Source organism: Sander lucioperca, chromosome 22, assembly GCF_008315115.2.
Source record: "Sander lucioperca isolate FBNREF2018 chromosome 22, SLUC_FBN_1.2, whole genome shotgun sequence".
Taxonomy (NCBI): domain Eukaryota; kingdom Metazoa; phylum Chordata; class Actinopteri; order Perciformes; family Percidae; genus Sander; species Sander lucioperca.
Genome location: NC_050194.1, coordinates 14,799,917 through 14,821,603, shown reverse-complemented (window position 1 = coordinate 14,821,603; position 21,687 = coordinate 14,799,917). Strand labels below are relative to the sequence as shown.

The following is a 21,687-nucleotide window of genomic DNA, read 5'->3' as shown; positions in this document are numbered from 1 at the left end:
AGAACAACATAAACACAACACACATATACACACACACACACACACACACACACACACACACACACACACACACACACACACACACACACACACACAGTGAACAAGCTCATATCTGATCTGCCAGACATAAAATTGGGTCATGGCCTTCTGTGCTACGGCCATGGAAACCATGTCAAATGCCTTGCTGTGATTCGCTGGTTTTAAATAAACTGAGACATTTAATTAAATTGGATTCTTTATATGAGAAATGGGATAGAAAATGGAATTCATTAAAGGGGTTTCATTCCTTGCCATCTTGTGGCTATACCTCTCTTCTGGTTTTCTGCTTCTGTCTTGCAAATTGAGTAAAGAAACTCAAGTGCAGGCAAAGAAGAGACAGACAGATAGTGGCTACACCTTGTGTAACTGTATATAATTTAATTCCATAGACCATCTAATATAAATGGGCTCTTTTCACAGTGACCTCACTTCATGGGATGTTTGACTGAATACTGCACTCAGCAGCACCCGATTAAATTGACCTATGTGTTAAAGCATACAGGCAGAACTGCATGAAGCTGTGAGTGTGTGTGCAGCAACACAGAGAGCAGAGAGAAGGAACTGTCTGAGAAAAAGGGGCACAAAGAGCAATAAGAGAGCAAGAGAAATGAGAAAGTTAGAGGAAAGTGAGGCGAAAAAAGATTGGGTTGAATGAGAGGCAAGAGAAATAAAGAGAATATTAGGAGGAAATAGAGAGAAAATGAGCATTGTGGCGGCACATTAATAGAATTTTTACAGGACATTAGCTTAACTGTATGTGGCGACAGGTATGAGCCATCGACTGAAAAGTAATCATCACATCCACCTGCTACTTCAGCTCTTGGTGGGAGGACAAAAGTGGGATTCAAGGTGAAAACCAGTATACAGAAGGTACAGCACTGAACAAAAAATCATTTATAGGTCATGTTGAAGGAAAATTAGCTTAAATTAAAGCAGCTATAATCAATGCTTTTGAATGTCAATACTGAGGATCATCTTCAATCAAATGGCAGGACTACCCAGCCAGGCACATCCACTAAACCACATTAAAATATATACAGTGTTTGCTGACAATAAATATCTTTTTTTGGGAAAGGCCAAGGGCAACCATGTTTTTAATTTCATCTGATAACTGGAGTAAAGCCTTAGGTGTGTTTACCAGAAAAAAAAGTGCAGGCGTACTTTATCTATTTACTGTTGCAGTCGCAATTCGGTCTTCATGCTCAGATTGAACATTTTCTGTTTATTCATGCCCATGTGTCATTAGAATCTGATGATAACACTAATGTCTGTGTCTTTTTGTATTTCACGCTGACCTTAACCCTAATATGGACTTGAGTAAACCCCTTAGCTGATATATTCTGCTGCTGGAAATAGCAGCTGGGATGCTTTTCTATCCATGTACGGAATACTAACTATTTTATTTGGCTTCAGGACCCCTACAGCATTAGTGGTGGTCAAGCTAGATTAGCAAAGCTGAGTATATTTACAGCCATACACTAATAATGTTAGAGCAGCAAGAGATGATTGCACCCTATTACATGCAATTTTGTATGCTGATGTAGCATGCATTATCTGCTAAATGATAAATGGAATACATTTTTTGTGTACATTATGTTATTGTGAAGACCCTTGCTAAAATGGATATACGGTACTACTGTCTGTTTGCTAAATATGTGTGAGGTTCTGTGCATGTTCGTGTGTCTGCCCCACTCCCATCCCACACTTATGCACTTATAATCACCATTTTACTTGATATTATTAAAATCAAACCCCTGAGGAAAATAATCCATAACTCGTATCTTGTTAGTCTCCCTCTCCCCGCCTCTTTTCTTCCTCAAGCCTCCCTCTCTCCTTTTTCCCACACCAACCCAAGATAATCACCTTAAAGCAAGATTCTCTATTAAATCTCTAACACTATTTCACAGCCACAGAGCAATACATGGCAATAAGCATACAGACCCTTCCAATACTAAATAATTCTTCGAAAGCCCTGTTAGGAAGATTACTGCAAAAACAGCCACAAACACACATTTGTACATACAGTGTGTGCATAGTAAACACATCACCACAAAAAGAGACAAACAAAACAACGCGCACACACTGTTGTTAGACAATAAGATGCAGACATACACACACATGCGTACACACTGTACTGTAGCTGCCAGAGGTTTTAACATAATTCTATTGTAAAAGACTCAATTAAATGCATAATGCTATTACAGTTGGGCACCGAAACCCGGTCAATAAAACGACCGGGCCGAATGTCAATGCAGATTTCGGTGACTCATTTCGATGCCACTTAAATGCCTGTGCTATCCTCTGGGGCTCCGAAACAGACGTTACAGGCAACAGAAGCATCTCTGCATGTGAGGCTAGTTAACACTACACTTGGCATAAGGTAACGTTAGCCTACTGTCAGCTAGCAGTTGGCTTAAACGCGGTTAAAATACTGAAAGCTAAAAGGTCGTTGCTGTATTTAGAGTAGACTAGCTGCACTTTGAGACACCATGACTACTGTCGGAGTCAGAGTTGTAGGTGAAACAACACCTACAGGACTTAATGGTGCGTTCAATTGCACCTTGTAAGCTCATGATGCATTGAAGTGCACCTCGAGAAACTTAAGCTGTAATTTGCACAGCAGTTTGACTACATTACCATCGATTTGGAAAGCACAATATGTCAAATTACTAAATAATGTATCATTTTCCAGATTTCTATAAATATATAAAATGCTTGACTTTTGTGTCTCCCCCACTTCTGAAACCAAACTTATGCTCCTGTGTCAATGCCTAATGAGCTTTAAGGGTTTTAACCTGCTGCACAGTGAAGGAGAGGTGCAATAATAATAAATAATATAATGATGTTGCATTTAAAAGTGATTTCATTCTCAAAAACACACACTGAAAAATTTAAAAGTCCAAGAGCCAATCACGTCATATTGGAAGTAGTGTAAACTGATAAAGCCAACATGGGTGGCAAGCGATTACATTCATACATACGAGTTCCAGGCTGATGTGCATACCCAGTAAACACTATTCTGAATGAAGAATATCTAAGAACACAGTACAAATGTAAAACAGGAGAAATGAGGTTGTAATAGGATGCATTAAGAGTTCAACAGATACAGAGATGGCCGCTGGGTAGATGGAATGCACGGCTCTCCTCTCTGTCTGGTGTCGCTATGCTAATCTCTTCTTATGTCAGTTAGGATTACAGCGATCGGGTCTCACAATTGAAAACATTGTAGGAAAAACAGACATGTCAAACTGGTTTCTGTTTGTGAACAGTGATCTATAGGCTGGAGATAAGAGGTTAATGTACTTGTCTGTGTACATTTCACCTCAGTGAAAGATTTAGTGGCCTTTCTCAAGGCCAACATGAGCCTTCATTTACTTGGAACCAAAGTAATGATTAAGGTCATCAATTAAAATGTGATTCCTTTAAAAATAACCTTCTCAGAACTTCACAAAAATAATGTTCATTTACACAAACAATCCTGCACTAAAACACACTCCTAAGTAGGCTCTGGGATTGTGTATTTTTATATATCTCTCTGTACGGTCCAAATAGCAGATCCATCAAACCAGCTACTAATTAGCTAAGAAGGTATTAAACAGTTTGAGCCAACTCTGGAGACAAAAACTACACTGGAGATATTTCCTTTGGTGTTTGGATAAAAGGTGTCTGAAAACTCTGGCAGCCTTGTTTTGTGGCAGGTGAGGAGAGAAGAGAAGAGAAGACAAGAGAAGAGAAAATGTGCTATTTGTCTCAAATATTAAAATTAAGAGTTCCAACCATTTGACAATATATATATTATGCAAAAAAAAAAACATGTAACTCTTAAACCTAATTATAGCTCACTTCTTCCCCATCAGAAAATAAGTAGTTATTGTTTGTTCCAAAACCTGATGCGTAAAAATAAGATCTTTTGGATCTACAGGGTATTGTATATGGGACTATTTCCTGCAACCAGGGGAGACTACAGATTTAACACAAACATATAAAATGTTAATTAATGAGTATTAGAGGTGCTGGTAGGCAGATTTAGTTATCTTCGGAAAGAGATAGGCTAGTTCTTTCCCCCGTTTCCAGTCTTTAGGCTAAGATAAGCTAACCGGCTGCTGGCTGTGGCACACATAGAAATCTGCTCATATCTTGTTGTTGTTTATGCTCATACAGAGTGATTTAGCTCAAATTGAATGACTCAATGTCTTATCTTCTGGGATAGGGAGCCAACCATGACACAGTTGGCGCAGACCCAATGAATATTAATGACTGCAGGTTGCATGCCATGCCAATCAGCATCTGCTGAAAAGGTCAAAATCATCCAACAGTGTTTGTTTAACATAAGGAAAAAAGGTGATGCTTATTTTAAAAACTTACATTCTAACGAAAGTGTTCACTTGTTGCAGCTAAAGTTATAAAGCTCTATTTAAATCAACTTTACAGCACAGAATGAAGAAGTAAAACAGCTGACTACTTTACCGTTGGGGCTTTCTTCATCAATGGCCACGATGGTAGCAGGAGGACCCGACCGAGACAGTTTACATTCTGGTGGGGGGGGGAGAGAAAAGAAAAGGGAATTTAGAGTTAACATTGGTACCTTGTATGTTTTTTATTCATATCCAATGTAGAAAAGATACAGTAAAGTGAAAACTCAACCAAGAAGGATATAGATTATTTCACTTGATGAATGTTGTTAGTATTGTAAGTTTTCTCCTTTAAAAAGTGTCTGCTGAGTGTCTCTCTGAAATGGAGTTGGACTCTGCAGATGTGTGTGTGTGTGTGTGTGTGTGTGTGTGCGTGTGGCGTGTAAGGTAATGGAGGCAAGACTTGACATTGAGCCCCCCCATCTCTGCAGGGTTAGCGGGGGTTAATAAACCAGCACAATGACTGAACACACAGAAACAGAAGGAAAAAGTTAAGACAGTTCTTACCCTCATATTGCCAGTCTGCAGTTTGAGACATCCCACCAGGAAGGAGAGAATTGGAGGAGGAAGGTAGTAGCCAAAGAAGGGAAGAAAGGAGGAAAAAGCAGACGAGAAAAATCATGAAAGATAAGAATTAACTTTCATAGCAAAGCAACAAAGCAACCGGAAAGAGGGGAGTCAAACATGAATGCAGTAAGTGGAGGTTTTGAAAAATATGTGCGAAATAACAAGCAAATAAGAAATGTGCTGTGAGGTGTACGTGTTTGCATGTACAGTCTACAAATGTTAATGTGCTTATTTCTGTAAGCTTTTTTACCTCCTTTCACAGCCACCAGAAGCTCTTATATTACTGTATTACTATGAACCCAGGCCAAAGGGCTTAAATGGTCCCATTCAGAGGGGGAGAAACAGCACCAACATTCAAGAATTCTCCATCTCTGAATACAAGAACACACACATTCACCAGACAGGGCAACATTATTGTTCAGCTTTCGAGGATAGTTAGGAAAAAAATCCCACAGGGAGGCTGGAAGACGGATATCTGCTCATCTAGAAAATAGACTTCATGGAACAATGAACACACTTTCTCTCTCTCTCTCTCTCTCTCTCTCTCTCTCTCTCTCTCTCTCCTCCCTTCCACGATAAAACATTACAACTGGGTGACATCATAGATTGAGATAATCTATTCATTGGTATTGTGTCTTGTTTCTTGCTATGGGAGATGGTATATTGAGCGTTCCCAAATATAGATTAAACTGTCCTAGGGATTCAAATTAATTTATCTTATTAGCTGAAAATTATTGCTTTTCTAATGTGTCCGCTGAGAAGGAGGCAAAGAATGTTTTCTTAGCTAACAGATGTGCTGATTTAAAACTGACCCTCGAACCAAGTTGAACTTTTGATGCGGCTTCTAACTCATTAGGGCCCTTTTTAAAAGCATGTTTAAACATATGGTGCAATATTATTCAGTAATTCTTTAATTGCTTCTATAATCTCTTTAATAGAGATGTCTCTCTCTAACTCCGCTACTGATTCACTGTTAGGATAAGGCAGGTTCATTCTGGAGAGAAATGACTTAATTGCAACTATCGATTATTTTCTCGATTAATCTATTAGTTGTTTGGTTTATAAAATGTCAGAAAATGGTGAAAAATATCGATCAGTGTTTCCCAAAGCCTAAGATGACGTTCTCAAATGTCTTGTTTTGTCCACAACTCAAAGATATTCAGTTTACTGTCATAGAGGAGTGAAGAAACAACAAAAAAAAAAATCACATTTAAGAAGCTGGAATGAAGAAAATTTAACATTTTTTCTTCATAAAATATGACTCAAAATACCAAAAAAAGGTTGGTGATGAATTAAATAATCGGCCACTAATCGATTCATCTTTGCAGTTCTATTACCATTTATTTGACTACATACAGCTTTGAATAGACTTCTATAAAACTTTAATTTCTTTAGGGTCAGTAAGGACAATGCCCGTGTCTGATTTCATTCTCAGTAATGCCTAAGAGGCCTGTGCTGTCTCAGCTGTCGTGCCAAAAAAAATTGAGGTTTGTCTCCTATTTCAAATTGCATTTGTTTAATTCTGTTCATTTACTTACTAACCTGAGCTGATAGAATCATATTCTACTTGTTTCTTTGGGAGACTATAGAATTCAATGTGTTAGGATCTGCTGATATTTTGTATGAACGTTCTAGTTTAGACATAGATTCTAACTTGTGCACTTTACACTACTAACTACTACTAACCCTAACCCAGGAACCTATGTTCCCAGGGCATGTGTGTCTCTTGATATAAACTAACATTGTGAGTGATAGGTAAGACCTCGCTCTATGCTGGTTGCTATTTGATCGCATCATTAAAAATGTAATTGTTCGGTAAAATGCATTCAGCCTTTTCACTTATTCAGCCAAACACCAAAAGCATTTTTTTTACTATTTTCGGCCGAAAAATTACGGTGGCCGAACATTCGGTGCATCCCTAATTGTTAGTGAGATTTAGAGGTGCCGCTGGGTGGATTTTTGAACTGTGGAGAGAGCCGTGCTAGCTATTTACCCCCTGCTTCCAGTCTGTATGCTAAGCTAAGCTTCATAGTTAATTAACCGTTATGAGAGAGGTATTGATCTGCTCATCTAACTCTTGGAAAGGACACAAATAAACATATTTCCCAAAATTAAATATCTCCCTCAAACCAAGTGATTTGAGTTGTCAACACATAACTGTAAAGATGCTAATTATTTGCCTGGATTGGATATTGTCGGGAAAACAATTAACTGTAACGACAGTCGACATTTTGCAGATACATTGTAGCATTATTTTCTGTACAAAACATATTAGTTGTATATGAACACTAGTTCTTAAGAGACTGCTTAATGTGTGTGTAAAGTACATGTTGTACTATTAGTTCCACCTCTCTGTGCAGGTGCCCCGACCAATGTGAACCCTCATTAGCTGTTCCAACCACAAACCAACCTGATTACTTGTGCCTTCGCCTTCGTCCACCATCCAGGTAGTGGTGAGTTAGAATTTCTACCCCATCACCTTTTTAAACTTTTCTATGGGTGCATCTCTTGTTAGAAATCCAGAAAGATGCAGGGGCCATGAACAATAGTCACTAGTTACATCACACTCCAGCTGGCCTGTGTGTGTGTGTGTGTGTGTGTGTGTGTGTGTGTGTGTGTGTGTGTGTGCAGATAACAGATGTGTTTCCCCTGCTTGACTGCCTTTTTATCCTTCAGTGTAAGCTGATGCCCCTCATGTATTACTAACCAGCCATTTGTTCTCTATGGGGCATCTCTGTCTCTTTCTTTCCCCTCAGTTTCTTCCCTCCTCTGTCTCTCCTCATCTGCCTGCCTCTCTCTACCTGTCAGTGTGCTTTCCCCCTCAAATAATAAAAATGAAATGGGATGAAACAGTAAACAGTCTGGGTTGTAATTTAAAGTGACAGATGAACACGATGAGATTTTAAAACTGAATACCGGGAATGGAAAGGTAATGTTCATGATTAAACCAAATGCTTCCATGTGTTTGCACAAAAGTGTAACCATGAAGATGAAATCAATTACGTTGCCATGTTTTGTTAGCAGGTCCTAAATGTATTTATGTGTTACTCTCATTTCCTTTCTCGGTGCATGACAGTTAACTTAAGCACACCAGGAAGGAAATTCTAAATGAGGAGTCAATTGCACAGAAATGCAAATTCTCTGCTGCTCTTTCATAAAGGTCACAGGCACATTTCCTCACAAAAGAACACTTGTTTGTATGAGATATCTAATAAAAGGGCCCCAATAGCACAGTTAGTGTTCTCTTATATGCATGTCCTCATTAAGTGTCCACTCATGCTCACCCCCTAAAGTTTACATGTGCATTTCTTTCCTCACTGAAGTACTTGTCCTCCTGTAAGCACTCACTTATTCTACAATAAGCGCACAATTGCTGCTCTTCGCTTTCAAAGTTTCCGGGAAAAAAAATAATCACAGAAATGAGTTTGTGCATGAGCAAGTGAATAAATCCATCTAATGCCAGATTTCTGTCAAGCTGATGAAAAGCTCCTCAGAGAGCTATGTGAGTGGATTGGGAGGTTGAGTGTTCAAGGTGTGGACCACATAAAAAAAGACTTTGAAATAGACCTCTCTCTGTTCAGACAATATCTCAGGCAGTCAACAAGAAAAGCTGGCTCCGTTTCAGATTCATCATCTACCCAACACCTCTTTATTTACAACCCGGCCTCACGCCAGTTCGTGAAATGGTCACGTTATTTTGATTTATTGATTTGTGTACAGGTCACGATTTTCTCGTTTATTTTGTGTACAGGTCACTATTTTCGAACGTGACCATTTCACGAACTGCCATGACACTGGGCTGCTCTGGGGGACGCAACAACGGGGAAATTACTACGCCACACGCTGGCGACAACAACGGGATGGACCGCCACATGCAGGGCGTGATCCCTGGGCGCAGGGACACGATCCGCGGTCTCTGTGGCACGCAACAATGGGGAAATGAAACGCCACACGGCAGCCACAACAACGGGACGGTTGTGGTTAGGAAAAGAAGAACGGGGAAAGGAACCGCAGGAGACGCCGACAACAATGGGACGGCCTTATCAATACTACTAGCTACCATAATCGTTCTGTGATCACAAAATATGCTTCCCATTGAAATACATTACTTTAAAATTCGTGCTCACCACACGAAAATAACGACATTAACGTGTTCAGTACAGCCATGGTACAACTGCCATGAGACTGGGCTGTTATTTAAACCTGGAGTGTTTCAATCAATATCCTTCTTATTTACTATTCAAATTTTGTCCATCTAAATTTGGCAGGCAGGCTAAGCAGGCCAAGGGTGGCAGGAAAAAAGAACAAAGTTGACTAAGAAAGAAGAGAAAAGTGACTGTGACTTCAGATACCACCCGAGAGTTAAAAACGGCTTTGGCTTGTTGCAAACAGCTATTGTTGTTCAGTACACACAGCTTAGCAACTGTCTCCATGATACACTCACACACACATGCTGCTCAGGAACCGTTCACTCCATGTGCACATTCATGCCACTTTACACAGTTTACACAATCGAGCCCAAATGCCTGTCTGCACACGCACACTCACACATGCTAGAGTTACCATAAAATATACATGCTGAGGCTGTGACTCAATGGAGGCACCTGGACAACACTGACGTGTGTTTGTGTGTTGACTGGATATGTAGAATGACTCACTTTGCAGAGGAGAGCTGCCTGTAAAAAAGCATTTAATGCTTTAATGTTTTGTTATTGTCACAATATTGAAGGAATAGTTTGACATTCCATAAGCCTCTTTAAAACCATAAATTGCTTTTACACTTCCGTTTTTATATGGATTAAACAAACAAGATATAGCGTTTTAATGAGTGAGCCTTAAGGCCGTTACAGACCAACCAGATGGCCGATCGTTGGCAGAAAAGGCAGTTGGACTGATCAGTCTTCCCGAGTTGGTCAAAAATATGCCTCAGAACACACCAAAGCGAGGAGATGTAATACGTCTCCATAACAGCAGGCGGCGCTAATCTGTATTGTCGCCCAAAAAATGAAAACCGGCAGCTGATTGGACGAACGCGTCACGTGGGTCTGGCTGCTACTTCCGGATTTTGGATTTTTTAACCAGCCATTAATGGCTACTCATTCAAAGTATGATCTCATATTGTACTAAAATAGTTCACCGAAACGTGTTTCTGAAAACATTTTAAGCGAGAAATAGGCCATGCAGTTGCTGAATCTGTCTTCATTTCAGCTCGACAAAGGTCAGTTTAAAAGATTTTCGTCAGATTTTGAGAGGCTTAGTCACGGTCATCCCGCTTGCCATTTCCGGGTGAGTGCCCTGTCTCCGACTGAGCATGTCAGGTCGGCCAAAATTAAGGCAGACAGCTCCTCCAACGGACGACGGCAGGGAACACACCGAACAGACTTAAGTCACTGATCTCGCCAGACTGTCCAACGGCCGATTGCCTTTAGAGCCAGGCTAGCTGTGTCCCCCTATCTCCAGTCCAAGGTAATCGTATGCTAGCTTTAGCAAATAAAATAAGTGTAAAATGCCAAAAGTTGAACTATTGCTTTAAAGCCAACAACTGTAGGTTTGTCTACACTTCTCTACCACACACTAGAAAGTATTTCTGAAGGAAGCACTTGCATTTATTTAGACACAGTAAAGTAACATATGTTAAGCATCACAATGGAACATAGTGGGGAAATAGTTAGCACATATTTGGTGAGAACATCAGAATACTAATCATAGCAGCAGTAGTACATATAATCAACAAGATATTAGCAGTGTGTCTGCAGAGGTTAGCTCCATGGCATAGAATCAGACATGGACCAGCAGAAAGTATTGGCAAGCTGAGGATGCTTTCTTCCCAAATGACAGTGAAGAATACCACAGGCATCAGAGCCACCGCACTGGCCTGCTTCCACTGAAATAATTTACTCGTTTCATCTGGTGATGTTTTGGATTGGGCCTGTGAAAGATGTGAGTGGTCTTCTAAAGATTATTATGTTCTGTATTCTTGTTTCTTATCCAGTCGGGAATGGGTTGAATGATGTTGGAAATGTAGTCAGGTAAAGCAAACAACCTTAAAGCAACATTGCGTACTATTTACAGCTTCAAAATCATTTTGATGCTACTCTGACTTGTTATAGGGAGAATGCTGCCACTGTCATTCCCCCGCCATGCCTTTTTCCACACTATGGAACTTTGGCGAGCGGGTCAGATCTCCCGGGGGAAGCATAGGCGCCGATATTGAGCACCCACGTATGCCAGACTGCCAGGAGGCTACATTCATTTAAAATTAAACATTGCAGTCGGTGCTAAGTGGAGCGTCTGTCATAGTGTGATTGCTTATGTCGCTGTCAGTCCCCTGCTCCACGAAGCTGATCGCGGTTACATGTCAGTTAAACTTTTCATCTCCAATTATATCTGTATTTGTGAGATGTGGCGCTGTCCTGAGTTGAAAGATAGCCTACTTTACAGCTTTATTATCAAGTTAATAGGCATGTGTGTTCGTGTCAGCTGCCGTCCATTTCCTAAGGTTCTGAAATGCAAAAAAATGTTGACTACTTTTTTTTAAAGGGCGTGCACCAGTGAGCACCCACGGAGGAAAACATAAATCGGTGCCTATTGGGGGAAGTGTGTAACGCTTTACGGCCCTACCACTGATTTTGATGATACTGGATCAAGCTGCTGCCGAACAACTCGGACTGGCTTTTAGTCGTTGGCAATAGCTTTGTGAAATAAAAGGCTGTAAAACAGACGGCAAGCTAGCCATCTTGCTCCTGGACAAGTAAGTAATATTAGCCAGCTTGCAATGTCTTGTGCTATGTCCTGTGTTGTTGCACTTGCTTGATGTTTGGCTGTGTTTGCAAATGTTGACTCGCTAGTTTTTGATCATAAGTAATGTAATCATAACAAAAGCATGTGTACAGCTGTCCATATTTACGGCAGCTGTGTATAAGTGAATTACACTCTGGAAAAAAAAATTAACAATACTCCGCAATGTTGCTATAAAACAATAGTTCGACATTTTAGGAAGTAATTTGTTGTCTTGCTGAGAGTTGAGATGATCGATCATGTCTGTGAGATAAATATGAAGTCAGCAGCCAGTTAGCTTAGCTTAAAAACAGGTAGTTAAGCTCTGCCAAGGTAACAAAATCCCCTTACCAACACTTTTTTTTTATTATTATTTTTTGGCCATTTTTGGCCTTTATTATTGACAGGACAGCTGAAGACATGAAAGGGGAGAGAGAGAGGGGGAATGACATGCAGTAAAGGGCCGCAGGTCGGAGTCAAACCCAGGACGCCCGCTCTACCAACTGAGCTGTCTGGGCATCCCTGCACATCCAAGCTCCTTGATTACAACATTAATTAGTGGCTAATAACTTTCTAATTTCAGGCTCAACACTTTCTTTCAAAAAATGTTTCTAAAGCTTTTTAATGAAATATTTCACAATGCCATTTTGTGAAAATGTGCTCATTTGGGTTTAAGTTGAACTTGACTGCATCCTGCTTGTTACCATTTGTTAAATACTCGCTTGGCTAACTTGCCTGGAGTCTAGACTGTAAATGGGAAAACCCAGCGACGTTGAACTTCCAAATATGCTAAAATAATATGAAAAGTTATCTCAAGAGACGTCTGTGTCGATCAGATTTCTGAAAAGATCTCTGTCTTAAAAGGAGAGAGGAGTTTGAAAAAGCTGCTTCCACTGTTGATTGATGGCCACAGAACTTGGATATGGCATGCTCAAAAAATGGCAAAGTAAACATTTTATGATGAAACTGTCCACTCTGGTGAGCAAGTCTGAAGGAGAATTGACAATATAACAAGTTGGAAGATGGAAGAGTCTGCCATTCAATATGCGGTTGCATCAAGGAAATGTCATTTTTTTAAAGCTTTTAGAATACCCTTTTGAACAATGCAGCAACATCTGCAAAAAGACGTTTTGAGTGTCATTTACATATGCACACAATAAAATGAATGATGATAAATGGTGTCACAGTGACCTAATATTGTGAACAATGTGTTGTACAGTGGGCGTGTAGCCATTAATAGTGTTCCACAGGGTTTGTTAGTTAATTACAAATTGAGCCTTTTTGATATAACTCAATTAGTATGCAAAGGACCCCTTTGAAATAATGTACTTATTAAAACATTATTAAACTGTCTAAATGAAAATGTTAAAACAAGAGGCCACGCTAGTAATGTCTTTCATTAATTCTAACCAATGCCATGGTGTCTGCTCCACAACACTGCCCACAATGCATTTCAGCCCACGGACTAAAAGGTTTTGCAACAGAAGTGACAGGCTTGACTTTTAAAAATATACTTCCCAATCTTTTAAACAAGAGGATTCAGAGATATGGTAGTAAAGTGTGTAGACAGACAGGAGAAAGGGTGTTATTTCCTCTAAAAGTTCTCATGTGTCATGTCCTTTTTAAGCTTCCATCAGCAGGTACACCAATCTGCACCTCTCCCTGGGGTTCGATTCCTCTTCGTCTTTCCTCTGCTACCCTACCAGCCAGCCGTTCATCCATCACCCATTCATCTATCCATCCATCCTTCTCTCCCCCCCGGATCCATTCATCCATGGAGGACAGAGGAGGAACAGGGGAGACAAAATTAGAGAGGTGAGAAGAGAAGTTTCAGGGGAAGAAAAAAAAAAAAAGGGTAGAATTGGTAGAGGCTGAAATAAGAGAGGAGAAGGAGAGGCTGGATGAAGGGGTTGTGAAGAGAGGAGTAAAAGGAGAGTATTGTAGAAGAGAGACAATGTGACCTTGTGTTAGATTGATGTTTCTCTGGAGAAAACGGATTGTAGACCCGCTCGCGCACACACAAAGACACAGAAAGACACACACACACACACACACACACACACACACACACACAGAGTGCTGTAGGGATCACCACTTTGTCACTGTGATGGCTTATCCATTATCCTGACTCACTCTCACCCTCTCTCTCCGTCTCTGTCTCAGTATGTCAGGTCTGTTCCCAGCCGGTGTAGGGTTGAACACAGCTGACAACGGTAGTGGTGGTAATCAGACGGTAGTTGTTGTGAGGACACATGGTGTAAATACACCCCTCCAGTAACCCCAAATGCTCTTATGGTAGCCAGCAAACTCTTGGATCCACATTATTGTCTATAGCCTGGATTTTGACTGTAGAAGAGATCATAAAAACACTTTAAACATTTGGGGTAAGAGGTTTATTTGCTTTCTTTGTAAGAAAGAGATAAGAAGATCAATGTCAATGTCATGTCCGCGTTTTAAATGTACCCCGCTGAGTTTGTTTTACTACTGGTAGTATTATAGAGCAATGTTTTAAAGACACTGTGAAATTATGTTGTAATCCTGAAAAATCTGCTATGCAAAAGGAAATTTTGACCTTAAAGACACAGTGTGTGTGCAAGAAAACTCCACAGGTTACCTTTAAGTGCAGAGCTAGAGTCAGGATGTATTTAGGCTCAGCATGAAGAATGGAGGCAGGGAGAAACAGATCACCTGGCCTCTTTCCAAAGTGAAGAAAACACCTACCAACACCTCTAAAGCTCACTCCTTTGTTTAACCCATATATGTAAAAAAAAAAAAAAAAAGATGTCACTATGTGCAGCATGACATGCTGGGTGGATGGGTAACATGTTGTTAATCAAGAAATGGTTTCAACTCGTAACTGACCCAAAAACCACAAATTGTAAGTTTTTTTCTTTTCTGTTTACATACAGGTTAAACAAGAAAGAGAATCAAGTAAATAAGACAGTTTAAGTTTTTAACTCCCCCCCCCGCCTCATGCCACGCTCCCAAGTCAATGCACACTCCGAATGAAAGCAAATAAAACTATTTCCTACAATGTCTACAATCAACTATTCCTTTAAAAGCATTTTTATATGTAATTTCTGTTCTGTTTTCTATAACGTTTCCCCTTTTCCCCATTTTATTTGATGTTTTATCTGAACTCTTACTCAGTGGCATTTGAGCAGAACACTATTACAATACAGATTAAGATTCTCTAAAGTTATATATGTTCTGTGTGCGTCAAGGACTTTATTTAGTACAAGTATTTGGTACAATTTATTGACTTGATGCAATAAATAAGCGGTGTTCTTTTGAAAGTAATATACAGCGATGGAGAAATGAGTGGCATTGAGAATGAAGCAGTAAGGGAAGGCAGCACAAAAAACAGGAAAAAAACAGCAATGAATGTGAAAGGGGAAAAGTTCCTGAAGCGAAAAAATACCAATCTAGAGAAGTACCAGTCTGCCTCAGTTATGGGGGTACAACAGGGAGATGACAGTGACTGATGAGAAGAAATGGTAGACAGAAAAAAAGCCAGTGAGAAAGACAACGACAGAGGAAGAAGAGAAGGGAGGGCAGATGGGAGAGACGTTCACTTCTGATCAAACATCTAACAACAAAGGTTATAAATATTAAAATCACCTTGAACACTCCAACTCCACCCACATCCACACACTGACACCCTCACACATGCTGACACATGCACACAATATACCATCAATCTACAGTGCCAGCCCACCAAACTGACATTAGGGGTGTAGCATATGAGCAACTTATACTGTGCACAATGTAATAGAGTCTAATACAAGAATGAAATTAATAAAATGATAGACTTCACAAAGGTATTATTTGCTGCGTCGGACAGCATTCAATTGCACATGTATTGTTCTGTTTTTATATCGAGGTTGGAAATGATTGAAGATGAAAAGGTTGTTGGCTTGGCTGCAAAGCTTATCGTGGCCAGAAAAACAACCCCCCGATACCGACAACACAATTGTGAAATCAATTCAGAGTACTTTTCAAGTACAATTAATTGCCTAGATATCAGCAAGTGGTATATAAAAGTATAATTGGAGCACTCTGGATTTTTGTTTTTCACTATTTGAATTGCAGAAAAAGAGACACTGGAACTATGCTTCGTGCTACAGTATGTGGCAATAGATGGAGAATTAATGAATGGGTTCCTGTTTAATTTGCATATTATTCTCTACTAGCATGCACACAATGATGAACATACAGGTGGTTTTACGCTAGTCCACGGATTGGGACCGGGAGAGCTGGCGGCAGTAATATCTGCCAAGAAAAGTAGCAACAAGCAAATACAAGGCAGGTAAGAAGTGGACTGATTAGCAAACACGGATGTAAACAATACATGTTTGAAAATATTTCTTAAAAATGGCTTTGCAAATAGTTAATGAGGTAGAAAAGGCATTCAACATGCTGATAGTTGTAGCCATGATGTTTAACAATAAACAGTAGGCTACATCAACAGCGGAACGATCATGCCATCTATCAGTTTCTAAAGTGGCGGATGTTACTTGCTGATGGTAGATGGTGGTGATTGTGCCCCACATTTTACCTGTGTATTAATACCGTCCCTCTTAATGCAGAGAGGCCTGTGAGTGTGAGTTCATTCAGAGTGACACTCCGTAGTGAAGGGCTAGTGTGTAGGAACCGGTTTGGGAGAGAGACACAGTCATGCTAGGAACTGACATTTACATAGAGTCAGAGTCTTTTTTTGCAGTGCATCTTGCAGAATGCCGGCTGACCTGAGAAAGTCATGGTGAGAGAGAAGCTATCTGGTAACATCTGGTTTAAATGGTATTGCACCAGTCTCTTTTTTTTTTCACACACTGCAGCCACATAATCCCAGGCATGTTATCACACACACACACACACACACACACACACACACACACACACACACACATACACACACACACATCACAACACATATACGGAAACTCAAGCAGAGCTCTTTTAATGCCTTCTGTTTTGTCTTGTTTATATTCGCAGATAAGTCACATTCAATTAAAACAACCAGTGAAGCACCGCCTACACACCGCAGGCTTCAAATGAATTCATAACCAGAGTCAAGTCAAGTACAGGAATCCACCAGAGCAGAGAGTTTGCATTTCAGTCTGCTACTTTCAGTTTGAGAAAAATTGTAATGTTACGTTTGAATCCATCAACAATAGCTGGAGTAAGCACTACAAGTCAAACTGGATTCAGTAATGAGCATTAAAACATTATGCTCTTTATTAGTTAGAAGTTATGACAAGTTTTTCAGGGAAAAACAAACAGGACTAAAAGGGTTTGGAGTCTGTTAAACTTTCAGCCCAAAAGCCAGATTTGACACAATGTGTGGTCTCTCACCCTTATTACAAATATACCGGGACTATTGTCACTTGGGAAACCAAATGTGAGTAAATATAGTCTCTTACTGTACCTTGGGACACAGGCTAATTACAACATACCAGAACTCTTGTCACGCGGGGGTCCAAACAGCTCAAATCAACTGCTCTTCCTGGGCCTCGAGCTCATTAAAAACACACTCATGTCATGAGGGGATCCAAAATGAGTAACATATTGTCTGTCAACCCGGAAAATCCAGGCTCATTAAAACATACTATTCTTGTTATGTACCGATCTGCCAGAAACAGACCTGCAATCCTGTTTTAGAGACCCTGTTTAGGAAACACAGTTTTATAGGTGTAATTGAATGCAGGTGGACAGATGGGTCAAGGGAAATCTGAATTTAAGGGACTTGTGCAGTATACTTCACTGAATTCACAGGAAACCTACATGTACACATTTGAGGCCCACAGGCTGCCCTTCTCTGCAGAGAAGTGTATACACTCACAGACGTTCACCTTTGGCTGCAGAACCGTGTCAGCTAAATGCCAACCAGATAAATCGCAAGAACTAAAAGTTAAATGGAATATTAATATTCTGACAAATTGAGCAGAAAGTCAAGAGAGTATTATGCTGAGCTCTCCCAGCGGTGATGACTTCATTTCTGTCTTAGCTTGCTTCAGTTTGCTCTCAGTTCAGGGTAATATGAACGTGGGTGGTTTTTCAATATTAAATTTCCCTGGCATATTTATTGTGAAGGATTCACCTTTCTTCAAAAGTGAAGCCAAAACATCTTGATCACCTCCTGGTGGCTGGCTGCATTATAGGTCATAAGTCCCGCCTACTACACATCAAATAAATTGTTCTTATGGCGCTGTTTGTTCAAGTGTTCATTCTTCTGATGGAGTAAAATGTCATGATGGACTTGCGATTAGTCGGGCAGGTGTATTGACGGGACTTCTATACCATCTCCCAATCACTACTGCGCAGACTCTGGCTCCAAAATTACAAGATGGCAGCACCCGTATATGGGATATTTGGGCTTCAATTTTTTACAGCGGGAGGAAGTGGAAGTATCTGTCTCAGAATTCAGTGCAACCCATCCAATAGTTGTTGAGACATTAGGTGTTATTATTTACTTATGTAAGTGTGGCCCAGGCAGAAAACAACAATGGTATATGGGGGAAATGGAATAAGAACAACAAAAAAAAAGACTACAGTAAATGATATAATAAGAGGTAAAGGTGAATATAATACTCAACACCCTTTAACAAATTGAGTTGTGTGTGTCTAAACAAAGCCCTGTTCATCTATAATCATCAAAAGATTGATAATGAATCAGGAACATATTGTGCCACACTCACTGAGATATGCTCACTACCCAAGATAAGCCATGTGCACAATCCTGATATTAAATCCCCGCTGAGCTGACTTGATTCCACTCTCAACAGAGAGATGAAGACATATACATATAGAAAAACAAAAAGTGATGGATAAAGAGAGGGAGGAGAGAGACTGCCTTTACCTTCAGTGTCTTGGCCGAAACAGGTTGAGAGCAGCAGCAGATAAAGGACTCCTGTTCCCATTATGATCGGCCATTTGACCCGGCCCCATGACAGTGGCCCCATTAAGTGCGCTCTAACCATCTTCACCACCATGCTTCACCAAGCATCCAGCTGCGGAGAGATTAGGAGAGCACATAAACACAGGTCAGTCACAATCACCTCGTTTCTAGTGGCACAGTATGCAACATTGAAAGCAGTCATTTTTAGATACTTCCTTTTCAAGCTACACCACCTGTGCTCTGGCTTTCAGTGAACAGCGATGTGAATACGTTAACATGCTCAAAAGATGACATCTGCCACTGAAAGATACAGCAGCAGTATTACAGAGTTTGATGTAGCAGAACTGTATGTTCTCCGCCTATCCCTACAGAAGTAAGCTTTGAATGAAAACGGCGCACTCCATTACATCCCCAAGGTGAGATGCCCTCACAATCTAAAGCTCAGATGGTGTTTAATATTCATTTTGTGGCTGCACTTGACGTCACCAATCTGAAATGTTTGATCAATCTTTGTGCTTGTGCATCAAAGTAAATGATTGTTTCATTGGGAAATATAGAAACCTGTGGATGATGATATAGAAGGAAATATTTTAGGCAATGTAAAATACCAGCAGTGGCAACCATATCTCAGATCTTGCAGCGGAAGATTTGACACAGTTGATGATAGATTAGACGTTGTGAATGATGCTATACTATACAGAAGAAAGAGTGAGAGAAATACATGTGTGTGTGTGTGTGTGTGTGTGTGTGTGTGTGTGTGTGTGTGTGTGTGCTTGTGCATGCTTAGGTTCAGAGTAATTACATTTTATAGGGTGAGCATGTACAGCTGAAGGGAAAATAGAAGGTTTCTTTGAAGTTTTTAATCAAAGAAGCATGTGGGTATTGTCTGGGTTTCTGTATGTGTGTGTGTCTATAAATATGATTGCTTTGTGGTAATGCAGCTCAAACCCATCTAGCATCAAAACTGCTCACTTACTCACTTAAACAAACATTTAAAGTGAGATGACCTACAAGAGACGTCTTTCAGCAAACTTTAGCATGCCTGGCTAACTAGCTTACTACCTACAGTGGTAAGCTAGCATTATTTCCAAAGGCAGAGGGCATGTCATTAACTACATTATTTTGAGGGTTTACAGGTTAATATCTGTTCAGGTCCAGAACATGCACCCTTGTGGGAGCAAAGATGTTGGTATATAAGAGGTTAGAGTAACAATACGGTAGAACAGAAATTGCAACCACCTGATGGGAGTTTTATTGCCAGGGTCCAGACCTTTAAATCTGCCAACTCCACTGAGAAGACTGATTTGTCATCATGACATGACACAGTGGTTCCTCGATTAAAAAACAATGAGCGCAGTGGGGGGAAAAAGGATTAGCCAATCGGCACCACGAGCGGGACTAACGGCGTTGTAAACCTGTTGTGATTTAAGCATTGCTAAGCTGTCCTAATATTGACATCATAGTTTGTTTTTACTTCGCACTGTTCCACTCTTAAAACCCCTGATTAAAATGGCATTAGATTCAGGCACAACAATGGTCTCTAGTGATTGGTTAGGAAAAATCTGATCCCCCTCCCCAACGGAAATCGGTTAGAGTGGAGGCAATGTCAAACTGAAGATGGAAACAGAGTGTAACCAGTAGTATGTAAACAGTTTTCAGTCGTCATGGTAATACTGACAATACTGAATATTCTACAGATAGAGAATATTCTGAATGGGACCTTATCTGAGACAAAATTCAGGTTCTCTTATTTAGTAAACACAACATTATCTGCTCCCCGTCATGCAAAATCTGCCGCCTGTTTAATTAGAGCTGATTTATGAAGTTCCCGTGGCAGAGATTACTGTGACAGTGAGTCAGATTACTATCGCCCTGCCCTCTGAATGGAGATGGAGCTGGCTGACAATGAAAATGTAATTGTGATATTCTACCAAACCCCAGAGGTGGAATCCAGCAGTCACGGGGGCTTGGGGCAGCTTCCTTTAGGGGACACAATTTAGACTCACAATGCTACGGTGCTGCTCCTAACCGACCTTAATTGAGTTTAACATATTAAACTCTGCTGCTTCAATCTTGTGCAAGTGGACTGCAATCAAGATGTAGCAGTGTCAGAGAAAGCACTGTAGAGGAAACTGAGGTCTGACACTGTAGAGATATTCTGTCTCAACAGCTAAGCAGATGGGATTTTTTTTTCCGGTGGCACTGGTTTTTTCAATCACCAGGGATACTCAATGTTTATGAATTTCAAACCTCTCTGAGTCCCTATCGCTAGCCCTGTTGATGAGGTTTATAAATAATTCTAGTAGTTTTTTAATAAGGCAGAGTCTCCAGGTGACTAATCTCTGCATGGAACGCCTGGTAGTCAGATTGTGTTACTGGCGAGAAACTGATGGAGCTTGCATCAGAGATGCTCACAAGTCTCTGAGCTCAAGTCCAAGTCAAGGCTCAAGTCTCTCGCGGTTATAATGAATGTTGTATCACCTCCTGCGTTTCATCCAGGCTGCTCAGGACACTGCATAGCTACATATAAAGAATTTACAGCACGTAATATGATATTCTGACTCATTTATCTATTATCATACAGTATCAGCTTTGATTAGTTCTTTGGTATGTAATCAGTGTAAACAGGCTATTGCAATATGACAAAAACAACACCAGGAATACTTTACTTTCAAGTTAATAACTGTATTTTGCCTTGGAACATGAACAAGGCAAAATGAATATTGGATGAATATGTGGTACAGATCAAAATATTGAGGTACTCAGGGTATCAGAAAAATTATTGCTAAAATTAATAACAAAACAGTTTTTCACTTAGAGCACATCCATGTAATGTGCACTGCGTCTACAACTAATGACAGCCTATGAACTACTGTAAGTCAACACATCCCCCAGACTCTCAAACCCGGTGTAACGTTAACTAAAGGAAACTGTAGCATGTTATGATCAACAATAAACCTGTAACTGGTTTCCAGCCAACGTTAATACAGTAAT

General features: G+C 40.2%; 1 protein-coding gene and 1 long non-coding RNA gene across 6 annotated transcripts in view; one reads left to right on the top strand and one right to left on the bottom strand.

Annotated features, from left to right (window-relative positions):
• Window positions 1-21,687, bottom strand: part of LOC116061225 (protocadherin-15-like) — a 176,925-nt gene that overhangs the window by 126,422 nt on the left and 28,816 nt on the right. For all 5 annotated transcript variants that reach the window (XM_031315263.2, XM_035997476.1, XM_035997477.1 and 2 more), the window contains 3 exons: window positions 18,655-18,805; window positions 4,959-4,973; window positions 4,507-4,572 (listed from right to left, as the gene is read on the bottom strand). In XM_031315263.2, the coding sequence (XP_031171123.2) occupies window positions 4,507-4,572; window positions 4,959-4,973; window positions 18,655-18,787 (214 nt within the window). In that variant the 5' untranslated portion in view covers window positions 18,788-18,805. The remainder of the gene's footprint in view (window positions 1-4,506; window positions 4,573-4,958; window positions 4,974-18,654; window positions 18,806-21,687) is intronic.
• Window positions 1,202-21,652, top strand: LOC116061226. Its single transcript, XR_004107680.2, has 3 exons — window positions 1,202-1,214; window positions 4,725-4,728; window positions 21,512-21,652. It is a non-coding gene; the product is annotated as an uncharacterized LOC116061226 (long non-coding RNA).